This window comes from Pyxicephalus adspersus, chromosome 1 (genome assembly GCF_032062135.1).
Source record: "Pyxicephalus adspersus chromosome 1, UCB_Pads_2.0, whole genome shotgun sequence".
NCBI classification, from domain to species: Eukaryota; Metazoa; Chordata; class Amphibia; order Anura; family Pyxicephalidae; genus Pyxicephalus; species Pyxicephalus adspersus.
In genome coordinates, this window is record NC_092858.1 from 97,386,167 (window position 1) to 97,412,016 (window position 25,850).

Consider the following 25,850-nt stretch of genomic DNA (forward strand, 5'->3'; position numbering starts at 1 on the left):
TACAAAACATAAAACATTCTGGCAGAATTCTGTTAGCTAACAGCATGCACACTTCTTTTAAATAAAATATATTGTTAAAAAGCAAAGAATAGCAAAAAACATGAAACAGATGGTTTTAATGTTTGGGAAAAATTATCAACTCCCCTTACCCAATACAAACATCCACAAAAGGTTTAACAAAACCTACGTTGTGTCTAATTAAGTTATTCGCTAAACTGGCCTACTACTTTATAGAGTTTCTACAGGTTCCATTAGCAAAAACATAAAATATTGTGTACGGTAATATTGAGAAAATATTTTCTTTCAATGTTAAAGCAAAATTGTTACTGTATATAGGTATTTATTTTGTAGCTGTGAAGAAAAAATAAGTCTAAAGAAAAAGGGGTCCTTTCTTATAATAGAAAAGATACAACTACCTACAACTAAACAAAATAGCATTAAATAAGTTGTTGCTTTTGATATTCTCCTGCTAGACTAAAATACACACGAAAAATGCTTAGAAGAGGAGAAAAGTTAGCATATATTAAAACAATGTTTAGCAAAAATATGTAAAGCAAAAGTAACGGGCAACAACAACACAGACAAAATCCTAAATCCCGCAGTTTATCCTGTTAATGCAACAGAGATACAGGAACAAAAAGAAGATTAAATCCTTAAACTTCTTACCTCTTCTTGGATTTCATTGGATTTCAGACAGAATCGCATCCAAACAAAACTATGCACTGCAGAACTAGACAGCTGAAATGATTTAAAAGCTAAAGTCGATGCAAACCATGCCCATTAGAAAACACTGCTTATCTTAGGGTGCCCAGGAGAATACATTCTAACAAGAAATACATTAGCAGAGTATCAAGTCAAGATCTGTGAAAAAGAATCCAGGAAAACAATTCTGAGAACTTCAGTAAGGCCAGGTGCCAAAAAGATGTTTCAGTTGCTACTAGCAAAAAAAGAACATTAACAAGGCACAGAACGACTGACGCGTGTCACACAATACATCGATATGAGAAGGAGCTGCCTAGCTTAGTAACTCAAGTACTGAGTTCAGATACCACATGGGATGTACACTATCAATTTAAACCAATTGTCACTAATGGTAGATAGATTCTAAGGAGCAGAGCCTCCTACTGCAAGATTCAATTATAGTTACACAGGTCTCCTGGGGAATATGTTTTTTTCTCTTTATGAACCACCACCTGAAAGTTAACCACTTAACAGATCAGTTAAAGCATCTATGACCGAATTTCAAAATAGGAGGATCTGTTAAATGCAAAATCTTTTACTGACAATCTCTTTCTGAAGATGCAAGTTTCTTGTTTGACCCTGGCTTCAATACTTTAAAGTCTAAAATCAATGAACTGTGAATTAGTTTAGGGAAGTCAGAATCTAGTTGTTGACAGGCAAACAGCACTTTTTGAAAAAGGTCCGCAGCGGTGACCCAACACATTTCTCTCAGCAAAGATTTCCCTAAAACATGCCTGTAGCCTTGTGTACATTTTATGTCTGCTATAGACAATAATAAATTTAAATAATTTATGCTTTTTAAAGAGTCATGTGGCTTCTAAAAGCTGCTTGTTTACAACTCCTCATTTTTACCACCTAAGACTTTTTTTTGTCTCCTACCCATTGTGTATGATAATTTTGTGGGCCATCAAACCTGAGAATATGAAAATCAGATTTCAAAATTAGTATAAGCAAAAAAATAAGTCTGCAGAAATGTTTAGAGTCTGGATCTACAGATGATTTTCACCATAACGTAAGAATATGAGTTTTGTAACTTTTTTTTGTATGAATAGTCAGGTCTGTGTTTAGTGTGCCAAAACGAAGTTTTTTTTTCTATATAAAATCAGTAAGCTTTTTTCCAGTATAATTAATTCTAAACTGCTTTGCAAGTTAGTACTTTATAACACATGTAAAGTTCATTTTTCTAACCTGTACAGATGCCAGTTCCCAAACAGCTGAGGACTTTTATTCATGGTGCTCAGTCAAGGATGGCAACGGGTTTATTATGCTGCATGCAGATCAACAACAGTAAGACTTGAAACTTGACCTTTCCTTGGGAAAGACTGATTTACTGTTTTAAAGAACTGAGCCACTTCATTTTAATCTATAATTTGATGGGCATCTCAAATGATTAGCAGAAGGTAAAACCTTCCCTAATAATACTCTTCACTTCACAGCTGTGAAAAGCATTAGGGTCATTTGAAGGTGAAAAGGGCCTGTTAAATCCAATTAGATCCGACACAAATTTTATTTCCAAAAAGGCCAGTTTCAACGTTTATGTTATGTTATATGTATTACATGGCAGCAAATTATAAAGTAACCAAACATTTGTTTCTTAAAACTGCACTCATGCAGTCATATGATCCCTCTGTATGGGAACATGACATTTCCACAACAAGCATTTTGTGTCATATTAGCCATTGCACTGCCATTCAGATCCTAACTTTTCACTGGCACCCTCAATCTGTAAACAAAACATAGGCCATGCTAAGTATTTAAAGGGAAAACAAACTACTCAGTAATTAGGACTAAAATACGGCTCCCCAATATCTTTTCAGACTGATACAGCAAAGATCCAAGGGGCCCAGCCCAGTATGCTGTAATTTGTAAAATACATAATTTTATAGCAGCCTGTTCATTTTAATGTTCATTTTTTCCAAGCATCACAACCATCCAGTAGTCTACCCTAAGCACAATGAGGATGTGCACTGAGATGTCATTCAAAAATAATGGTGGCACAACGAACCAACATGGATTATGAATTACTGTGCTTTGCAGGATCACAAACCTTACTGCAGAAGGATGGATTAAACAGGCCCTTATAGAAGAGCAGCAATTTACATAAAAACAATATGATACAATAAAATCGTATCGTGGAAGGAAGTGTGCTTAACTTCAAAGCAAAGGTTTCCTATTCTTAATATTAAACATAGGATTGCACTGTACAAATACAGTATATTCATAGGTATTATTCAACTTTTTTCTTTTTTTTTTTTTTTGATTTAGTGAAAATGCACAGAATCTGCATCTAAAAAATGATGCCATTTCAATACTCTAATCTATTGTGGTCCTTTTAATATAAAAAAAAAAATAATATAATGAAAAAAAAAAAAAAAACACATTCACTTGAGCGCTAAACTGAGGAACAAAAACAGAAACCGAGATGGAGTGGTTAGATTGGGAACAAATGTAAATCGATATAAATCACTCAATTTGTTTTTAATGTGTCTAAGCCCTTAATGTTCGAGTAGGGACAACTTATGAGAAAATGTAAGGACAGAACAGTAGGCTACTTGCGGCACAGAAAAACTTTTAGGTATTGTATGAAATTTTTTATTTAACTTTTAATAAAGTATTATAAAAACCATAATATTGGGAGTAACAGAGGTTAATACACTGTATCCTTCAACAAAGTTTTTACAAACTTGTAGGGAAGAGACCCAACTTCACTGTCTATGATTCCTGATACATGTTTGTAAAAACATGAAGGATACAGTGTACCTCTGTGTTACTCCCATTTTTTTGGCTTTTATAATTCTTCTATTTTTAATAAAAGTGATTTTTTTAATTTCGTACAATACCTAAAAGTTTTTCTGTGCCGCACGTAGCCTACTGTTCTGTCCTTACATTTTCTCATGAGATGGAGTGGATGCCATAGTCTGTAACTACCATTTTCCCACCAGGGAAACGTTGAGCCATCATTAGTAACAATTTATGGTTCCCATTTTTTCTCTCTAGTTTTAATAAGCCGCCATCCTAAGGAGTTATTGAAAACCAAAAGGCATAAAATGTCTCTAGAGAGCACAAAAGAATATATTAAAGGGGTAAAAACGGAAGAACAGGCGCCTTCGTCAATGTGTTCCCATGGTGGGAGGTTGAGACTTATCCCCAATATTTCTCCTGATGACATTAGGGGAACTCCAACATTTTGAGTTGTCATCATAACAGGTGAAGAAAAAATCGATCTGTGAGGACACCTGCCCCAGGGACAACACTTTGGCATAAAAATGTTTACTTTGGAAATATGCCCTTTATATTTTTATTTGGTGAGTTAAAGAAAACCTTCCTGTAAGGGTGCCAACCGCGTTAAGGGATGGATGGTCACATTTACCATTTCATGCTACCAAGGAATAAAATGTAAGTACAACAATGGAGCTGAATTCCTACCTTTATTTAGTTTGTTTTAATATGTCTTTACCACATTCCCTAAACTAGAGGTACATGTTCATTAGAAAGTGTTTTTGAGAGGTTTGGGGTGATACTTTGTTGTATTTAAACACAAAAGAAATACACACATTGGTATAAAACAGAATAAGACCACAATTAAGAAACTGTAATACATTTATATACACCAAGTAAAAGCAATGGAATCAAGATAGAAAACAGGTATTTTAGACCAATCATCCAACAGGTTACGGTCAGACAACATTTGCGTGTTTTTATGCATCTGACTTCGGCTCAGCATGTTGGGGGGACAAAACTGATCACTATTGCTTACAACACAGGCCAGTGCATGAAAATTTACCCCTTAAACTCCTGCTCAACACAAATATTTTGTTAGAAACATCATTTAGCATGCAGATCATATTTGTACAGCCTCTAAACATTTATAGGCCAATGGACTTTTCAGTTTAAAAAGGCGGAAAACATTCCAGGTGCAATAATATAAAAGGGGATCAAAGTCTTTCAGCACATATGCAGGAATTCATGCACAGTAAAGGCCTAACTGCATGCATGGTCAGATATCTTGTGGAGCTCCCAACATCCTTAAAACTATTGATATTATATAGGAGATGGTGCATAAAAAGCTTAAAGCTATTCTTACCTGTGTCTGCGTTTTCTTGAGTGTGAAGCGGACCTTGAACGCGACCTTGATTTAGAGAATGAACGGGATCTTGATCGAGATACAGAGCGGGATGACCCGGACCTTGATTTTGACTTGTTTTTGGACATTTTTAAAAAAAAAAGCAAATCAGCCCCTTGTAACCTAAAAAAGATAAATTTAAAAAAACTGTAACATTATTTTGTAACTTTATCAACAAAAAAACAACTCTGTTGCCCTGACCTGTACACAAGTCCTGGTAAACACAGAATTTTTATCTTGCATAAAAGGGTTACTGCAAAGCACAGTAATTCAATTCTGAGTTTAGGTACGCTTTAAACTCATTTCATACCTAGTTATGAAACCTGAAAAAAAGACAGCAGTTTCACAGCATTAAGAACAGAAACAGGTGGAATTAGGTTGGTTAATTTGAAACAATTTTTTAACAACAAAGGAAGAAGAGTAACAACTCCTTCCACATTTCATCTAGAATGATTTTACTGCACAATTACCAATCTAGTTTATGCCTACACTTTAGGACAAGTGTTTGTCACCTGTTAAAGATCTAAGCTGTTCACACTGGTCTGACTATTTTCAACTTTAGCAACATGTTACTAGATAACCCTGCGAACACCACAACTCGGCCAAAATCAAATTGAAATCCAAAAGGAAAAGTCTCTCCAAGCCAGAAGCAGAAAAACGGTTTCAAAGTCTGAACCTCTAAAAGCAAGTCAATAGTGTCAGCTTACTTATATTCTTTACCATTCTGATGTCCTTGCATTTCATTTAAAAGGCACTCATTTAGCCATTCATTTAACATGGCCGATTCAAAGGCATTCATTTAACGATTATAATCTGTACCTTGTAATATTATTTTTCCAAAACTTTAGTTTAAAGTTATTTTTTATTACTTGCCACTTGTTATATTGGTTATGATTTAGAATTGCATCCTGCAAAAACTGACCAAAACTGGTAAAACCAGATGAAGCATGTATTCAATATCAATCTTTGTTGTGTAGTGTCAAATAACTGTTTTTAAGTGAAAAATATTTTAAAAAGATCAAACCTACAATTTAGCATTACATGCATGGCCAGCTTAGCAGCAGATTGAGGAAGTCATACATGTACAAATAGTGCAGGTCAGTGCCTTTTAACTTGTTATTCATGTTGATTTGTAAAACAATACAAATACAGGGCTGGCAGTTTACAGCATAAAAATATAAAATGAAAACCTAATGAAACAGACACGCAACTGCTGCTTTTGCAATGACCTGCAGCATTTTCTGTTGAGATGTTGTTCTGTATTCCAAAGAAAAAAAAACCCAAAAGGATAGTGACACAATGCTGAGCAATGCAGAAGATGAAGTGAGGCGGGTATACATAGTATAAGGAGTGTGTGTGATTTAGAGAATGGAGCCCAGTGTATAAATGTCTGATTTAGTGATAAGATTGAAGTGCTGCTTAACTTTTTATGCAACCTAAAAACATTAAGGGGCCTTTTGTTTTTTGGTATGGTGATTATTGTGTGTTATATCATTCAGTATGCAGTGTCTTGTCATTCAGAAGGAACTGCAACACAGAGCACCAACACACACATTACTGCAAAACAACAGTGTAAATTCAGAATTCAACCTTATGGTTTCTGGGTAAGCAGGTTTTTTTTCCTTTCTAATCTTTTTTTAAACTTTACCCTACCTCCCCCCTGCCAACACACCCACCCACCACCTGGGGCAAAGCAACAGCAGGTGAAAGATTAAAAATTGTTTACTACTTGTATACTCGGGAGATCCTGGCACACACCTGAGGACAGGGAGGAACAAATAGCTTCAGGGGTCAGATGATTCCTGGTTCGTATCCAGTAAACAGTGACAAACAGAAAACTAATAAAGTGTCATTCCGATCAGAGGTACAGAAGACATTTAAGGCTCGAAAATATAGGACATATTCTGCACTAAAAGCAAAACCATTGCACTATTATGTCAATTAATCTATGATAAGAGTATTTGATCTTTTACACTTCCATGACTTTTTTTTTTTTTACTGTTTTAAATACAATTTGTAATACAAGCAGCTGTACAGGTCAAAGTCCTTAACAGGTAATTACAAACAAAAAATGAGAATATATATATATATATATATATATATATATACACACACATACATACACAAGGAGAAGCATACATATTAAGGAAGAATAGGACCTAGCCTTGTGGAAAGAATACATTTACATTCTGTAAATCACCTTCTGATCATATAGTGGATGCTCTATGTACTACAACATGCACACAACCTAATCATCTGCATGCAGCACCCAAGTGAGGACGATGCCAACACAAAAGGACTATAGCATCTTGTAACATTTTACTTGCTCTGCTTACCAAAAGACCTAACACACAAATCAGTAATCTCCAATAGAGATGCAGTTGTCCAGAAAGCAAGTATGACACCTATTTTTTTTTTCCTTTACAGGTTCATTTTTTTTATCTTAATATATTTGTGCCAAATGGGCTTTATACATATGCTTTGCTGATTAACCTTTTACAATTCTTATAAAACAATAACACAAAATATCTAATACAAAACTGTTTTTACCACCAAAATAGAACATTCATGATGAAACCCCTCTATTTTCTTTCCAGTATCAGCACCACAAAAGTAGCCCAATACACAGATAGGTGCAACCAGGAAAAATAGGTTTGCTGCAATACTCCCGGCCCCCTGAAAGCAGCAGCCCCATGCCCACCACCTGTTATCTATATGTCGGTTCATTAGATTACCTATTAGAAGTATGTGCATGGACAGAATCTCCACCTCTACTAATTGACTCTGGATCCATCCCTATCCCTGGGGATTACACAAAATAAAAACAGTGCACACCTCTATGACCAAAACCAGGGGCACAGGATATGTCAGGTGATGTTTGGCCCTGTCTATTTGCCTGATGGGAAGTGGCTTCTCCACTGATGCCTCTGGAGAAAGGGCTATATGTATGTATACATGCACAGCTCAGCATAGGATGCCAGGATAGACAGCACATTCCAGCTTCCCCTGGGGATGCCAAAACTGAATGAGCGCCCACAACCCTGTGGGAGACTTAGGTCTTCCTGGCCAAAGATCAGAACTAAAAGAGAAGAAAGAAGATGGCTGTGCCCACAAATGAATAGGGATAGGTGAGAATACACTGGGTTGAGTTCTGCTTTAAAGGGATGGCGACTGAAAACAATAAATATATATATATATTTTTTATTTTTCTATCCATCAGTCCACTCTTCACAGAAAGTTTTCAGGGTAGGGCATTAGCTACAACACAGTAAGGAAAACTATATTTGCACAAGCAGTGAAAGGAGCAGCTAATGTGTATCAGACAAGCCCTGTGTTACCTGAGGGGGCTGCACTATACACATATATCAGGATTAGGGCAGTAGTTGGTCGGAGGTTTGGTGGCAATATCAACAAGGATTTTCTCCAACAGCTGAAAATGTAAAAACAAATGCAGCCACCACATCTAAGGACTGGTAAACTGCATCAATTAATTTTATGTTCTTGGATTTCAAAATCTGTAAAATTATATTACCTAATAATACAACCTTACCGTGCTCTAAATATATGCTCAAAGTATTTCCCAACAGTTGTAATTAAACAGGAATGTCTTTCTCCGGGAATTACAAGTGTTTTTATAGTTCTTTTGCTGAACAACTTTAAACAAACTTTTTAAGGCTAAAAAAAATTACCTTGGATGAAATAAGCCTTAGAAGATACAGGTGTGAGATTAAAAGTTTTCAATGCTGTACATCTGAAAAAAAAAAACAAAACAAAAAACAGTAAGGAGTGTTATTTTGACTAGTTTTCTGTAAATTTTTAGCTATTGTATATGGTGTTTTGGGCAATAGATTCTACTGCAGCTATAATAATGATAATATTGCAAATTGTTGTTTGTTCTTGCAGTGAGTTTAAAAGCAAACAGAAAAAACTTGCACTACAAATGTATAAAAAAATTAATTTATCATACAATAGCATGTATTTCCCCAAAACCTGTTTAAAATATACACATTATGTAGACATTTATGACAAATATGTACACATTATTAGAGGAAAAATGCAATAACCATATCATCTATATAGATCATATCATCAAAGTCATGACATAACTAGACAGACAACTTTTAATAACCAAGATTTACAGTCATTGTTCTGCTCATATCATGCAACAAAAACTTTTACCATAACAAAAGCACAATCTATAGCAAGAGATAACCCACCCCGCAAAATCTGGCTGCAGTCACCATCACCAGTATTACAAACACAAGACATTAAAAACCAGATCATTCCTCAATATGTTCAGAATAAAAACCAAAACACTGCCTCTAGAAAGCACTGTAATTCTGTTTTGAACTTTAGGCATAAACAGTATGGACAAGAACAATAGGCACTGAAGGAAAAGACAAGTTTTCAGACAAATCATTTATAAACAAATTTATAATTCCATGCCGAGCAGGAAACTGCCAGTTGTATTCTGCTCCAGGTCCTAAATGAAACAACGGTTGTCACAGTTGACCTAAAATTGCTATTGACTTTCACTGGTTTCAATACATTCTTATGTACAATAATCCAAAAAAGCAAAAAACGATAAAGTTGATTGGTGACGGACTACTTATTTCAGGTTAGTGACACTTGCTGAAGACTGAAGCCAATTTACCTGTAAAAAGCCATTAATACCAAATAAAGTGTCAGTTCGGGAAAATCCCAAAAGGATCTTTTACTGTAACAGCAGCAAAGAAAAAATCGACTAGTTCACTGTGATTTACAAAAAGTGATTTTGCATTTGCATCTATAACAAACAAATCAGCAGTGTGAATAATAATTTATAGTGCAGAAATGTACTAACAATTTCCACTTTGGATTACAGCCCTGCAAGGTTAGAAGAGATTCAAGTTGCAGCTCTTGCTAAAACTTTTTTCTCCTTTAAACGTTATTTAAAGCCAAAAAAAAAAAAAAGTTACTGAACAATATTCGGCCAGCATCAAAACTAAGAATTACTAATCTTTGGAGAGAATACTCTTATGCAACAGAGTTGTTTTACCATCATGTGCATGTCCCTCCACAATTTATTGTAAATTATCAAACACAGGCCCAGGGAGATTAGCTACTACATAGATGTAACTTGCCTGCTTTACCACCTAGAAGCACAAAAACCTTGAACAAAACTACACATTTACTTGAAGTTGCATAACTTTGCTCTAATGCCTAGGCTTTTAGTGACATGGCTACCATAGGGTGAAACCAGGATATTACTAATCTTTTTTGGCAGAAGGTATGTTAAGGTGTTATGTAGTGACAAAGTTGCTTAAATAAAACTAAAATATTACAAAAAATATGGGGTGAACATGCATTATGTATTTATAGACTAAAAATTTGAGATGCCAAGCAGTTACTGATGGGCCATTATATTTTCCCTGAATAATGCCACATGCGTACTTTGACACTAACATATGCTTCCATTATACAAAGGAAGTACTACTGCAAATCACTCAAGTCAGCCATATGAGATACCATAAACAGGCATGAATTAAAGTTTCAAGGCGCTCGCTGTGTAAAAGAAACTGCAGCGATATCCTGAACAAATGGATTCCATCAACAGCTGTGAAGGATCAATATAAAATGTCTCAGTCACCAGCTCACAGCAGCTGTGGTTTAACTAACATCTTAGATCACAAATTTCTTCAACACTAAATGACCATGGAATAGAATATAAAAGGCTTCATAAACAGCCCAGGAAAAGAAATGCCGACGTTGTGAAGAAATTTATCAATGGCAATTTATCATATTTAAAACCCAGCAGGTAGGATAGCTGTATAAGCAACCTATTTCTCTCTTTTTCTATACACTGCTTGCACCAAAACAAATGTTTTTTTTTGGCCTACGTTGTCACATACTGACGACATGAAGAATGTTGGACAGCTGAAGCAAGCAGTAAACATCAGTTCCTCTGTTGTACATATCATAATCAGCCTATAAGTTCATGGAAGAAAAATGTAACAGCTACTTGACCTATCCCACCCGGTGATGTTTTCTAGGATAGGCAGAATGAACATAGAAAAATCATGGTTTTTATTACAATCCCTTCCCATTTAATTGTGGTGAGCTAATTTTCATTCCTGCAACGACAGAAAATTAGACTGATGAAAAAAAGTTTCCCCTAGGTCCAGGCTCCCAAAAGGACTTAGTTAAACAATTTAATCCACCAGAGCTCCCGGCACAATGTCTTGTGGCACACTCAGGGCGAGTACACCACCAAGTTTATTGCATTGAGCTTCAACTGGTGGTAAGGCTGACAGGTTCCTCCTGCCATGTATGTGCTTCAGGCCCCCCAACACAAATTCAGACCAAGAATAACAAACATAGTATAAAACCCTTTAAAATAATAAATAAAATATACATACACTAAAAGTCTTTCAGTATTCTGATTTGTGCAATTTTATCGTTGTAATAAGTCTCTCCTACTTATGAGCACTTCTCTGATCTTCTAGATGGGCAGCGTGCACTTACATTTTGTTTGGCAGCTACATGGCCCATGTATACTTACAGCTGATGCAGTTCCACCCATGTAATATATTATTGCACTAAGCAGACTAGGTATATGCAACCTTATGTGGGCAGATGTGGGCACTTGGGACCCCTTTATTCTACACAAACCAGCTTGGCAGCTATACCTAGCTGATCCTTCCTCAGTTGTGGGATCTATGTATTGAGAATGATAGTATGAGTGTCTTCCTAATGTGCATGCCTTCTTCTCGCATTGCTTCATACATGTAGTCTCTGGAAAGATTTGTGTTCTATCAGTTTAGTAAGTGCAAACAACACGTGTTCATTTTGCCAGAAATCTTGCGAGCCGACTTCCTATTCCCTCTGCTTGTACATAAGGAGGTGTTATGGAGATGAAATTCTTTGTAAACAATTAGAAATTAATTCCTACAAAATGTTTTAGAATACAATTGGAATGGTTCGCTCAATCAATACCTGGAGGTCCTGCCATTAAGGTCAATGGCCATGTAATCCCTGTTAAAAGGAGATAGCCAATTTGTAATGCTGCTCTTGCATTGAAAATCTGTCAAATGAAAGGTCTACCTATGTCACTATCAGAAAGCTGGCCAGGAGAGATTGTGTGCAGCTAGGTATGGAAAGCGCATGAATGTAGAAAGGAAATGGCTTAAAATGGCTACAGGAGATTAGCAAAACCAAAATGCATAAAAAGGCTGAATTGTGTATAAAAATATTATTTTATGGGTAAAAATTGCATCTGGTTAAGATATAAAGCACTGTAGCAAGGCAAACAACATCTAGTCAGAGATTAGGTGTGCAGTCTAAAACAAGAATGAAGTTCACAGCTGCAGACCTGTTTTAAATTGCTCAGCAAGTGCTGGGCTTCAGGGTAGAAATGTTACAAAGATGATTTATCACTCCACTGGACCTGGTTCTATGACAGAGGAGTGTCATGGCAGAAGATGGAAAGGCTACACAAACATCCATTAAATATGATCTCTGGGATAACAGAACTCTTCACTCTACATAACTAATAATCGGGAATACAAATTCCAAATAAAACTCATTTATTCACATAAATTCATAGTCATGTGACGTTCCAACTCGGATCCTCCTGATAACTTTCAGCCAGTGGCTAAAACATGCTGCGTTCCTATTGGCTGCCCAGTGGTTGAGCCCTTTGTGAATGGCGATAATAATGCAATGGGGGTGACAAGAGTAATGAGGGTCAGGAAAGGCAAATCTGCATTCATGCTACCCCAGACCCACAACTGGACACAAGAGGACAAGGTAATTTGAGTATATATTTATTATTATATTTTCATAAACTTAAAATCATGCAGGCGAGCTTAGAGAAGGTTTGTGCATAATGTTTGTCAATGGGATTTGCTGTAATGTTTACCTCCCCATTGCCATGGCAAGAAAATACAATTTGCATACGGCTGTCTTTAGTACCTGGGTCACATGACCACAAATCTTCTCCCCCAACCAAGTCACCCAGCAGCTGGTGGATATGGACACAACGGTTTAATACACGGTACAATATTGGTAGGGAATGACAGTGTTCACTTCCTGCAGCAGAATGACTAGAATAGTAACCTGGTAATGTTAATGGATTTATTTTTACATGGAACCTAATGCCAAACATCAAGTCACTGCCCCTGTGTATGCATATATCAGGCCAGACTGCTGACATTCCATGGCTGACCTGTACCCTGACCTGTACCATGGCCGCACATGCAGCATCGGCCCGGGTGAACTTTGCCCCCTCCGTGCTTCCTGTGAAATGAAAGAAATAATAACAAGGATGGAATACTGGCATAGCCCCGTACAATCCTTTTCATTTATCCCGCGGGCCCTTGCAGGAAATGAAGCCGCCCGATGACAAATGCGACACCTAATCACCTCAGCGACTCCCCGTCCAGGCTTTCCAGCGCACTCAAGGCCTATGTGCGGCGGGAAAAGCCCTGGGCGTACGATGACGACGGTCATACGAGAGGTAAAGAATTACAAAGCACAGAACAGGAATATCAATATGAATATTCGGTCAGCTCCCTCACCGAGGATTTTCCGCTCACCCGTGTACAGCTGCGGATACCTTCCAACACCAGCGCTCAGCCCACAGTACAGCCGCGGCCCAAGATCACGCCTAGTAGGAATTACCGCGAGACCTCATGCGTGAAGCTAGCACGTGACTAATCCCTGACTACGTGCCCGCTCCCGTGTGCTTCCCCGAGGATACAGGTTTACGTGGCGCATGCGTATAATCCTTTCTGTCGCGCTCCCGTGCTGGTCACGTGACACAGACACCTTAGCCAAGGCTTTTGGTAGCTTGGTATCTGGGGACTGGGAAGGGAGCTGCCTATGTGATCATTTGTAAAATAATAGTAATTAAAAATCTTCCCTATTGCATTGTAAATTCATCTAAAAAATATATAAAAATAGCATGCAACATTTTATTCTGATTGGAATAATTGGCTGCTGTATCTACGTCAGTAAACAATAAATTGTGCCTTTCTCTCTAATTTCTGCATATCACTAGTCTGTCCTTCCCCTACAACGCCGCATTAGAAATGCTTAATGAGCTGCCAAAGTTCATATGTTGAATGCAAATTTTACTGCATGAAATTAAACCAAACTGTAGCTGTGGCGTTTGCATCCAACTGGCATAAAAAAAGTCACATTTGTTTCATCTCATTAAGTACCAGTATGAAACAGAAATAAATGTTATAGAGAGAAAACCCCAGCATAGGCCAACATTAACCACATCCTCTTCCTTTTCCTTCCAGACACAGAATATTATTATTATTATACAGTATTTATATAGCACCATCATATTACACAGCGCTGTACATAGTCCATAGTCCTGTCACTAACTGTCCCTCAAAGGAGCTCACAATCTATTGTCCCTATCATAGTCATATGTCATTAAGTCTAAGGGAGTTAGTCAATTGTTAGGGAGAAGCCAATTAACCTCACTGCATGTTTTTGGGATGTGGGCGGAAACCGGAGTACCCGGAGGAAACCCACACAGACACGGGGAGAACCTGCAAACTCCAGATAATGATAATGTCCGGGCATCAAACCTGGGACCTAGCGCTGCAAAGGCCGGAGTGCTAACCCCTGAGCCACCGTGCTTATTAATAAACTTTATTATTATTAATAAGCTTTATATAGCGCCAACATATTATGTAGCGCTGTACATTAAAGAGGCAGATCAGCTAATTCCCCACCATGGCAAATCCCACAAACTCTGTAAAACTGCTGTCAGCAATGAAAAGTTGACTAGCATTGCTCCTCTATTTAATTTAAACAACATTAAGCTGAACAAAGGGTAAATTAAAGATTACCTTGACAAATATATTTGGTCAGTATGTAAACTAAATTTGAGAGCTCCTAAATGCACTACTCTAGTAGTATACCTAGTTGTTATGGGGACAAGAGATATGTCTTCTATTTCTGTTCTGGTGGCAACTTTTTTGGATGTACCCTTACTTTTATTTCCAATGGCACAGTGATCACAAGGTAGTTGTATTTCTCCTGCAGCCCCCCAACAAAAAATAAAATAAAAGAAGGCTTGGCTTTAGGTATACTTCCATTCATCCGAGTGACCTTGTGACATGTATTTCCACATGACACTATCTACAATATGGATCCCCTACAATACTGCAATCTCTGCTCTCGTCTCCATTACATCCTGACCCAGATTTCTTCCAGGTTTGCTTGGTCAGCCCAGGATCAGGTAACTGCTGTGCATGCTCAGAGTTAGAGTTAATTCCTCTCAGCACAGGGTTAACATCTTTGTGTCAGAGATCTCTGACACGCACAATATTATTGACAGAAAAAAGTGAAATTTGAACACATTTTGTGTTTCCAGAGGTGCCAAAGTATGGTGTCATTGTTGAGAGTCCCATATAATGTTTGTTTGTGTGGGAGCAGAATTTCATGCTCCACAATACTCTAAATTATAGACCTTGCATTATCCTTATGTTGCCTTTCCAGACACATATAATGGGCCCTCCTGACGATTGTATCTGTCTTTCCCATTTGTTTAATTATTTCCACTGTTCCCGAGACATCTGGTGGATTTCTTTATGAATTTTGGTGCATTTGGCTGTGGTCATACCTTTCCGAAATCTAAAACAAACAACCAGAATTTCTTCTCTCTGACTTGGTGTTTCAATGGTGTTTGGGTTCACAATATCCCAATCATCAAACAGCTGGCCTCCACCTTCACTGAACAGCCCTCAAAACCTACAGGGGCATGTTGTTCATTCAATACTAGTTAGTAGTATGAGACATTGTGCTCACTATACTGCTGGTCACCAGGTAAAAAAAGATGGCGGGTTTGAAAGTCCGTGATCAATGGGAAGAAGAAGATGTTCTGCAAAGGTAGTCCCAGTGGGGATAAAATATGGGCACTGGTGCCCAGTGGGTGAATCTATGTGGCAGGAGCACTGGGCACAGCTGCTTGGTGAGATTAGGCTAGTGAGCATTCTTGTCAGTCAGGATTATTAGTGTTTATTGGATTACTTACCTATCCATAATCTGCTTCCCATGCTGCTACCTTCCTCTGCTGGAACTGCAGTGCTCATATCTCATTTCACCCTTCAGACCCTAAGCAAGTCTGATGGCTTTCTCTCCAACTGTATGTGACAGCACTGATCTCATCATTAACCATCGGTTACAGTTACTCACCTGTCACAAGAGAAAAGTGAACGAAACACTAAAAAAGTATCTGATATTTTCTTTACTACTTTATGTTAAGCAATGTGGTGAGGGCAAAATAAATGTGCTGCTGGGGTTGGGGGCATTAGATCGAACCCGTTGCTTTTCTACTATTGACAAATCACAGGTTTGCTTTAAGTCACATACACTATTTGAAATAATGCTATCACACAGCCTACCAATTTTTTTGCTTTCTTGGTAACTACAATAGAGATTATAATGATGACAAGTGGTTTGCCAGTTACCATGGATAAAGCTAACAAACTCAAATATCATTTTCTTGACCTTTGTCCAGCTGTATATTACGGAGATGATTTTTTTACCAGCAGAAAATGAACTTGAAATAGAGTTGAAAGATGTCATCAAATTTTTGGGCAGAGTGACAGCTGGGAGCTGACATGGTCCTGAAAGATGAGACGGACAGGATCAGTACAGGCCTTGGGTGTCCAGGAGCGGAAGATGAGAGTGGTGGCACATGTCCGAGCATTTGGCTATGATCCATTATGCTGTACAGCCAACAGAAGCATAGAGACAGATCCTAAAATAAGATGTATATAAATGCCTCATGAAAAAGGAGTCAGGCAGCAGACTGTGAAAATGTTCATATTAGAAATGATACTTCAACTGAGACATCATGGAAATATCTCTCATCACCTTTTACTACACCAGGATCGGATATACAAAACTCCTGATTCAGAACATATAGGAGTTGGGTAAAATATATTAAATAACACCACAGTTGGCAATTTTGTATCTGAAATAAAAAAAATACTAAATTGATTGGTCCTGTTATAAACTCATAAGAAAGAGGTGGACATCTGTTTGGCAATCTTCCAGCACCAGTTTGACAAAAAGCTCTTTGTGCACATTTGCCTATGAGACTACCTACATGCAGATCGTTTCCTTAAAGAAGAACTCCAGGGAAAATTCCTATTTTGTTTTGAATAGAATAGGAAAGGATAGGCTGCAATTTGTTCTTTTGTAAAAGCTGGCATCAGTTGCAATACCTGGGGAGTAGGGAGTGTAGGAACATAGACAACCTAAAGGCATACTTTTTCCCCTGCTACTTAGAAATCATTTACAAACGGAGTAGCTGTAATTTGGAGCTATGAACCTGAAGGTCCTAACTATGGCATTTTTTGAAATTTAGGCTCTCATGGATGTATAAATGAGGTTTACAGCTATCAAGGTTTGATAAGATGTGGAACATAAAACCAGGGTCTTAAAAATCCTGTGAAACGCGTAACCTATGGATTTCATCAGTAACAGTAGCTACCAATAATTAAAATAAATGATTGTTTTTTTTGTGAGCTTTGAATGTTTTTCAAACTATTGTATGGAAAAAGTTTTATATGGTTTTTATTGAAGAAGAAATAACAATTGTGTTTTTTTTTTACAGTTTCTATGATGAATATAAGTCCTTTATACTATTTTCCCCAAACTGCACTTTAGGGAGAACAAAGTAAGTGTTTATTATACATTTCCTATTAAAGTAATATCAACACTGGGTCTCTGTAAATCTATGCAATTTTGTCAGAACACATCAGGTAGGAGGCTGAAAACATCACCACAGCAAGCTGCCTCTAAAGAAGCAGTTTTTTGTTATGCAAATATCATCCTTGACAGATCCAAAACAACATGAAACTCTTTTGTGTGTATGTGTTGGATGTGGTTTCTTAAAGTGGAACAAAATCATTTTTTACAAAAATTGCGATCAGGCAGATCCTTTAATACTGAAAGGACAGACAATTTCTCTTCTGAAATAAAATAACCTTATTGTCTGATAGCAATTGTTTAAATACACCCACCCATCGGCAATCTGTTGCAGGCATCGCCATCTTCTTTCTTTTTCTCCTCCTATTTTTAATCTTCAACTATCTTAATTGGCAGACCTGGGATGTGATGAGCCCAGGTATGCTGGATTTCATTCAAGATTGGCAGGGAAAGCTTGTATGTACTAGGTATCACAACTTTTGACAAATGAAGAGAGCGTACCTATCTCTTTCTGCAATTAAGTACTGTCAAGTAGAACTTTACTTCCACTTTAATATGTTTAATGTTTGGTATAAATAGACAAATAGAACGATAACTACCCACCCTTGTGCTCTCCTTGAAGGGCCTCGGGTGGCCTATAAAAGTCATTATGACATAATACAACTTTAAGATTCTTTCCTCTTCTACACATGGTGAAAGAATAAGGAGGGCTTACTAATAGATATAGATTCATCCAAGAGCACTTTTCCCATGTCTAGCCAAAATTGCTTTTAAATCGCTTCACTGGTTATTTAAAGGGACTCTGCACAACATCTAGTACTCAACAAACTTAAAGTACTCTGTATTAGGAGTACTTTTATAAGCTTTGCCTGTTGCAGAAATGTGCTTCCAATCAGCAGAGAGAGCTTTACAATCCTACAGCACAATCAACACTTCCAGGGGTGTCAGAGAGAGAGGGACTATTGGCTTACTGGACATGTACTGCCTAAAAAACTTCACAACATTTAAGTCTGATATATTGATATACTGTCACTAAAAGACACTACATATTAAGTCTTTTGTCAAGGGGTTGTCTGTAATGGCTTTAAATGATATGTAAACCAAAAAAATTAACTTTTTTGGTCTATTTAATTAGTTAAATGTACCATTAAAGCATCTGTAGAGAGATAGAGAGGAAGGGATCAGTAGTCTTACTTGATTCTCTTGTCATGATAAAAAGGAGTTTTTATTCAAGGACTGAAAGTGGTTCACTGGCAGAATAAGGTAAAAATAAAGAAGCTAAATGTAGCATCCTCCCCTATGACAGCTAAACATTGGCATGAGGAAGCAGTAACTTCTACGCATCCTCACTGCCAGTCTGAAGATAGCTTAAGTATTGTATAAAAAGTTGTATAACAGTTTTATATATAGTTACATTTTGACTCTAAATTTGTTTTCTATAGTTCTCTGTAATTTACTTGAAGGCCAAGAGTAATCTGTGACTAGCATTTCAGCTACTCAAGGGCATTAAACTACCAGGGCATTTTATATCTTGGATGTTTCTAGTCTCTGAAAGTTTCTCATCAGATGCCACTCTAAGGGTAAACAGGCATTTCAATCTCTTGAAATAGAGAGATTTATCTCCTTGTTTGAAGTCAACCCATATGAAGCACACCAAAATCAAACTTCTGCTTGGATAATTAACAAACTGTTACATCTGTCAGTAGCAGAGATTCAAACTATCTGTAAGCATATTCAGTAAACCAGCTATAAAAAAAAAAAATATCAGGTTAATTTTTTTTTTTTTCACAAAAAAAATTTAAATTCTTACACGCCTGTTCATGTTCTTATATCTTATAAGCACCTCATTTTAATAATGGCATATACTAAGATAAATGTATACATCTGCAGGAGTTAATTTACTGTGGTTTAGTTCAGCCAAAGTCTCAAACCAAGAAGACCAGTCTACAATGTCTGTGAAGGAGCTTACAAATGTTGTATTACTTCAGGTTAGACAAGTATAGCTTGAAAAATATCCAGCAAAGCACATTTTTTGAATATATAGTAATAAATTGTTTAATTACATGTCAAAATATGTCCACAGGTTAGCTATTGCTTAAATAGTGCTATTTCACTTCTCTACAATGCTCACAGCATTTTCACATTTTACCTAAAGGTTTCATACACCTGAAACTGAACTATTTACACAATGGTATTTGCTTTTCTACACGGCAGAAAGAAAAAAGAATCTTACATGTACTAACAAAGTGGGGAAAGTGTCACTTTTAGCTCCTTCTCATGTGATGGGTGGCTCAGAGGTTAGCACTCTGGCCTTTGCAGCTCTAGGTCCCAGGTTCGAATCTTGGCCAGGACACTATCTGCATGGAGTTTGCAGTTTGGGTTTCATCTGGGTACTTTGTTTTTTTTTTCCACATCTCAAAAACATGCAAGTTAACTGGCTACCTCCCCAAAATTGACCTTAGACTGTAATAATGACATATGATTATGGTAGGGACATTATATTGTCAGCTCCTTTGAGGACAGGTAGTGACATGACTATGGACTTTGTACAGCGCTGCATAATATGATGGTGCTATATAAATACTGTGTAATAATTTTATGTGACATAGGGAAGTACACTGAGTAGAAATAAGGCAGAACAAGAGAGTTAGTATAGAGGATCAATATGAATTAATCCAGTCCTTAATACCATATTCTACATGTATATTCCACAGTCTACATGTTATTTGGCTCTAGGTTCTGCGTGAGATGTTAAGAGACAAAAACTAGGCCAGTTACAGGAAAAGAGCGGGAAGGGCATATGGAAAAAGCCTGATTACTTCAAAAATCATATATGAATTAAAAAAATGAACTTTTTTTTACATTCAATTGGATAAATTATATAAAGTTGAATTATATCCAAGCATATAATCCTATAGGATTAGGCTGATACAATTTTTAAAAACAGAACATACATTTTTTTAAATTTATTTTTCCTTTGTAAAGTCCGTTGTAAGGAGAACAGTATGACTCAAATCCTTCATTATTTGAAGGTATTTTTTTGCTGTTCATAGCTCCAAATGCTGTAGACAATTAAACAATGGTTTTATCCATAATCATCATGGTCACTTCTATGTAAAGTGTTATTATGTTTTGGCCACTAATTTTGACTGGAACATATGTAACAGCACTACTGGGATGTAACCCAGATACATGCAATCACAGAAGATTTCTTGAGCCTCTTATATATTAAATTCAATCAAAGGTACCACACCCCAAACTAATTAGTAAGGGTAAATATTTATTTTTATACCCCAGGATAAATATATAAGCATATCTATGGCAGGTGAGTACTGCTTTGTAAGGAAGCAGTACTTTATATCCATGGACATTTTATTAATCTACCTTCTTGGAAGCTGCTTGGTTGAACTTGAGCATATCAAAAGTCAGGTATGTGTACTTTATAACTGTGATTTATGACACATTAGGGTAATTATTTTGGATTTTAATGTTTAACATTGATTATTAAATTTTATTCAGGACCATTTGTCCCAGCTACCTGGAACTTTGCCTTAAATACTTTAAACAACCATATATATCCTTTAAACTGTATTAGCCTTTATGAGGATTTATATCAACCAGCAAAACTGTAAGTTCATCTCTTTTTATTCTTACTTATTAATATGCAGAATACCCATTTTGAAAAATCATTTAACAATTCCAAATTAATTTATCTGTATTATTATTGTAGTGGGTATAATCATCTCAAAGCTCTGCTTTGGATTGCTTGTCTACCATCCCAGTGTCAATGTGAGCTACCATTTCATACTTTATATTTAATTCTATGAATGTTGGATTGGGCCATTTACTTTGGTGGCAAATTTACTATTGCTATTGCACACCTATTAGGGAATTTTGATATTCACAGTAAATATATACCGGTATATATTTGTCTTAGAAGACTTTCTAGTGTTTTTTTGTTTCAGTAGGAATTCTGATATATTTCTCTTTTTACAGATTTGTATTGCTATCCTCATTTTTGTCAGCAATGGTATTGTACTGATGAAGCAGACCAGATCTGCCAAACGCATAGAGTTTAGTTAAAGTAACAATTTCTGTCCTTTCAGTAATGGTAACAACCATAATCATTATGGTTGACTCATCCTTGTTAAAAGAATCAGAAAACATTGTTTGAACATAGCTATTTATGTAAATGATTGATTTTATGATATTATCATGGTCTATGTGTAAATTTATATGATCAAAAGGATGTTTTAATGTTTTGTAAAAGAAAACTCAGCTTTTTTAATTAAGAGTTTGGTACCTTGAAAATCCCTCTTTACAATATAGCTAGCCCCGATTTGCTTTTCTTCTAAACAGGACTAACAAATTTTACCCTTTACCAAGATAAATGCAACATACTTTACCGTTGAACTTTTCACAAAATGCTCCTAGCACACAAAATTACAAAAATCAGTGCTGGACAAAATTGGAGTTTATTTATAAACCAGTGAATCTGATTCGGCATGCATTCCCACATGGATAATCAATCATTGCAAGACACATACATTCTCCACCTGGAAACATTGGCTGAATGTCAGAAGCACCGCTTTATAAATATACCCCTTAGTATGACGTCTTTATTACATTACTCTATTGGAAAAAAGGGATCAGTTCAAATAAACTCACTATTTTAAGTTATCATATTAAAAGAGAAAGTTGTATATATTGTGGCCTCACCTTGGCTAATTCACAGGATAGTACAGCAGTCTAAACTGTGAATTTTTATAGAACAATTAGCATGCTGAGTTTTAGTACTGCTGCAAGACAACATATCCAGTGTGGCAAAATATGCCTCAAGAATTATAACACTGTAAAATCCAAAATAACCCTGGCTAAACTAAGTCTAAAACATTTTTCCCTAGATTTATTATGGTAGGCAGGAGGGCTTAAAGCAATATGTAATAAAATATGAATCATTGTCTAACCCAGAGGTCGCCAACCTTTTTGGTCCTGCAGACCATTATAATTACCGGCTCATGACCACGCATGCAATTAAAGGGGAGGAACCTCCCCCATAGTGATGTCATAACCCTGCCCACTCTGCCATCGCAGATCTGAGCTTGCGATTGGAGAGTGGGCAGGTTGTGTCGTGAAACACAGCCCACCCACTTCCCTGAGCCACGGATTTGCACTTGGGAAGTGGTAGGCGGCTCTGACCGGTGCTCCCCCTGACAGGGTGCTTTTTCTGACCCCGCTCGGGGGTGCGCCGACCAGAGCTGCGGACCCCCAAAATCTTCTCGGTTGGCGACCGCTAATCTAACCCATGCATTATATTATTGTTCTTTATCTTACTAATTGATCAGAAATTAGTCATACAAGCAAATCTGAAACTTTTTTTCTAAGTATGTCTTAGTGATAAACTAGCTGTGTAAAATTTGATATTGTAGGGCTACTTGACAAGCTATCACTAAAAACAAAAAAATATGCCAATGCCCGTTTTTTTACTTTTTTATTTTACTACCTTACAGCTCAAAGGGTACTTTTCAAAAGAATTAAAGGGAACATAGAAAATATGCACATTCTCTCAATTACAGATTTGGGTGATGCCTAAAGGTACATGATAATTATCACCAAGACACAATATGTGCCTCAGATGAAAATCTATCATGTGTACAGTAGTGCCTGTTGCACATGCAATGTTGTTTAGCGATCCACCAGATGCATTAGAAAACAACGGACCAGGAATAAATATCACTTCCTATGTTAGAAGACACAACAGCCCCCCTCTAAAAGAACTGAATGGCGTCCTATATACAGCGCTCTTTCAGTCTACTGTCACTAAAAATGATCAAAAAAGATAATTTCCAGCACCAGAAATGTACTCTGTGTACATAGCTGAAGGATAATAGTATACATTATAAATAATAATTTGTTTCTTAATAACAAGCGCTAATGTTGTTGTGAACTATGAAAGTTTCAGCTTGCGTTGTAGGCTTGCGTACACATGCATTTTTCAGCTTCTCATTTTTTTTTCCTATTACTAAAACAAATGTGAAAGCAGCCCAGAACATCTCATAAGCATTTCAAAGTTGTTTATAGTAGCTCAGAAGCAGCCTGAAATGGCTGTGAAATTGCTCATGAACAGTACAAGTGAATGAACAGGTCAAAGTACTCATTGTGCTGATTAAAAAGCAATGACATTTATAGTAATGTCTGCCAGTAAACTGTATACAGCTTCCTGAACCAACATCATCTCATTGTCAATGAATTTTAGAGAGTATTTGAACCCAAAAACAAAAATATAATATACTGGATGTAGTGGGTGATTTTGTTTTATGTTTTTAGTTGTTGTCCCTTAAATTTCATCTGATAATTCTGCTTATAACATATTTCCTCTTATATTTGAAAACAGCCATGGTTGTCAGAAAGGTACTTTAAATACATCTTCCTTTCTTCATGTCCATTATGCAGCAGTTGATAGGATTTGTAGATTACAGAACAAAAATAATTAAATACAGGCTTTGTTTGTTTGTTTGTTTCCCCTACATTAAATTTGTGGAAATGTCTGGCACCCAGATTGGGATTAACACAGATGGGGTCCCTGGGCAAGGCAGCAGTTTAGGATTCTCCATCTATTTACCTGACAATATTAAGGATTGCAATAGGCACAAAAGAAGCCTTGTTTGCCATGTTTATACTAGTATGGCCCCATAAAACATCAAATGTCTCATGTGAATAGGCAGAAAGGTACACAGCTCTAGCCAATAATACTATTACTCAGTTTTTCTTCAAGACTATGAAGGCTTTGGCTGGCCCCCCTAGACATCTGTTGAGCCCCAGACTTTCTAGGGTTGCTTTGTGAATGATTCAGCTCTGCCGCCATCTGTAATAAATGTAGCGGCTCTAGAAACTGTAAGTACTGCATACGAATTAAACAGACAATGGAGGCAGAACTTGAGTTCAAGATACTTACTTACCATTTACATGGAAGCCCTTGGTCTGCCTATTGCTACCTTACAAACGTCAAAATTCTGTGATGATCATCACAACAAAAGTCCTAGCATATATAACTTTACAAATTAAAATAACCCATCTGTAGTCACATGTAGGAAAGGCAATTTGTTATAAATGTGGATGTAACACTGTGAGGTTTTATTTACAGAATTCACATACAGCATTGTACCCAGCAGTCTCTTGTCATTAAATAGCTACATTATTAGGAACACCAGGAAGCTCATTCACACATTTTCAGACAGGGCTGGGTTATTCCACTTTTTATCACTTTTTTTCCGTCTCCTTGTCTCGCGTCCTTGTGATATAAACCTTGTCAGTTTTACTTTAATATAAGGTGCATGTTAGAAACAAAAAACACAAAAATTTATAATAACACTAAGAAGTGTCCAGTATTCATCAATGGTGGGTAGATGTGGCACTGGTAATATCTGTCTTAGATGCAGCCACAAGCATTGTGGCCAGCATTTTCAGTTTATCTCCCTTTGACATTTAGCTCATGGTGGCCTCTTCAGCAAAAAATCTTGTGGTGATCTCATGGTGACAACATGAAGGTTTAAATATTAGGATGTTGGCCCCAAAGACCGACTGTTCTTCCTATCACCATCATCCTGAAGTCCTTCCAGCCAACAGGAACTCTTGACACAGCCTTATGAAGGATTACAGGACTTCTGTTGGAAATTAAAGAAACAAAGACATAAATGAAGGAAAATCCAAAACACCAAGAAAATAAAATGTAACATTATTATCTGTAAAAGGATCAGTCATTGAGAAGGATATCTATTAAAATGTTCTGCTGAAGTGCAATTGAAGTGCAGAGTGTATTCTTTATAACTGATCTTTAGCTCTGTCCTCTGCCCGGGCATATGAAGCACAGTGATGCACTACGTTTACAAGGTAATACATAGGTTTGTAAAATAACTATGACTATATATTTACTGTACAATCAAGTATAACTCATTAATTTTTCTCCTTGACCCTACCCCCATATAAGAAAAAAATAATATTCTCCTTTTCACCCACACACACTTTATCTGTTCTCCTTTTCATCTCAGTACCAGTGGCCCCACTTTGGTCAGAACAGCCTTGCCATTATGTTCATTTCCTGTTATCACATAACTCACAGTACTCCAGGACTTGCACATCAATAACTGCTCAGTCCTAAGGGAATGCTCACCCCCTGCAGTCACCAGAGGAACAAGAGAAACCTTGTGAAACATCACTGAACTGGATAGATGATAGCAGAAAGAAGGGTATGTAAAGCAGAAGTTTC

At 36.8% G+C, this 25,850-nt stretch overlaps 2 protein-coding genes and 1 long non-coding RNA gene across 5 annotated transcripts in view; 1 reads left to right on the plus strand and 2 right to left on the minus strand.

Annotated features, from left to right (window-relative positions):
- The window catches only part of THRAP3 (thyroid hormone receptor associated protein 3), a 28,250-nt gene extending 14,697 nt beyond the window's left edge, over positions 1 to 13,553 (minus strand). Inside the window, 3 exon segments of the mRNA XM_072419874.1 lie at positions 4,826 to 4,987; positions 8,554 to 8,615; positions 13,423 to 13,553. Of these exon segments, the coding sequence (XP_072275975.1) occupies positions 4,826 to 4,953 (128 nt within the window). The 5' untranslated portion in view covers positions 4,954 to 4,987; positions 8,554 to 8,615; positions 13,423 to 13,553.
- Positions 13,159 to 21,689, plus strand: LOC140336637 (uncharacterized). The gene is made up of 4 exons (XR_011921925.1): positions 13,159 to 13,361; positions 17,490 to 17,552; positions 21,104 to 21,212; positions 21,581 to 21,689. It is a non-coding gene; the product is annotated as an uncharacterized lncRNA (long non-coding RNA).
- A 3,006-nt stretch (positions 21,690 to 24,695) lies between these two features.
- Positions 24,696 to 25,850, minus strand: part of MAP7D1 (MAP7 domain containing 1) — a 60,132-nt gene continuing 58,977 nt past the window's right edge. For all 3 annotated transcript variants that reach the window (XM_072419845.1, XM_072419862.1, XM_072419854.1), the window contains one exon: positions 24,696 to 25,248. In XM_072419845.1, coding sequence (XP_072275946.1) covers positions 25,238 to 25,248 — 11 coding nt within the window. In that variant the 3' untranslated portion in view covers positions 24,696 to 25,237. The remainder of the gene's footprint in view (positions 25,249 to 25,850) is intronic.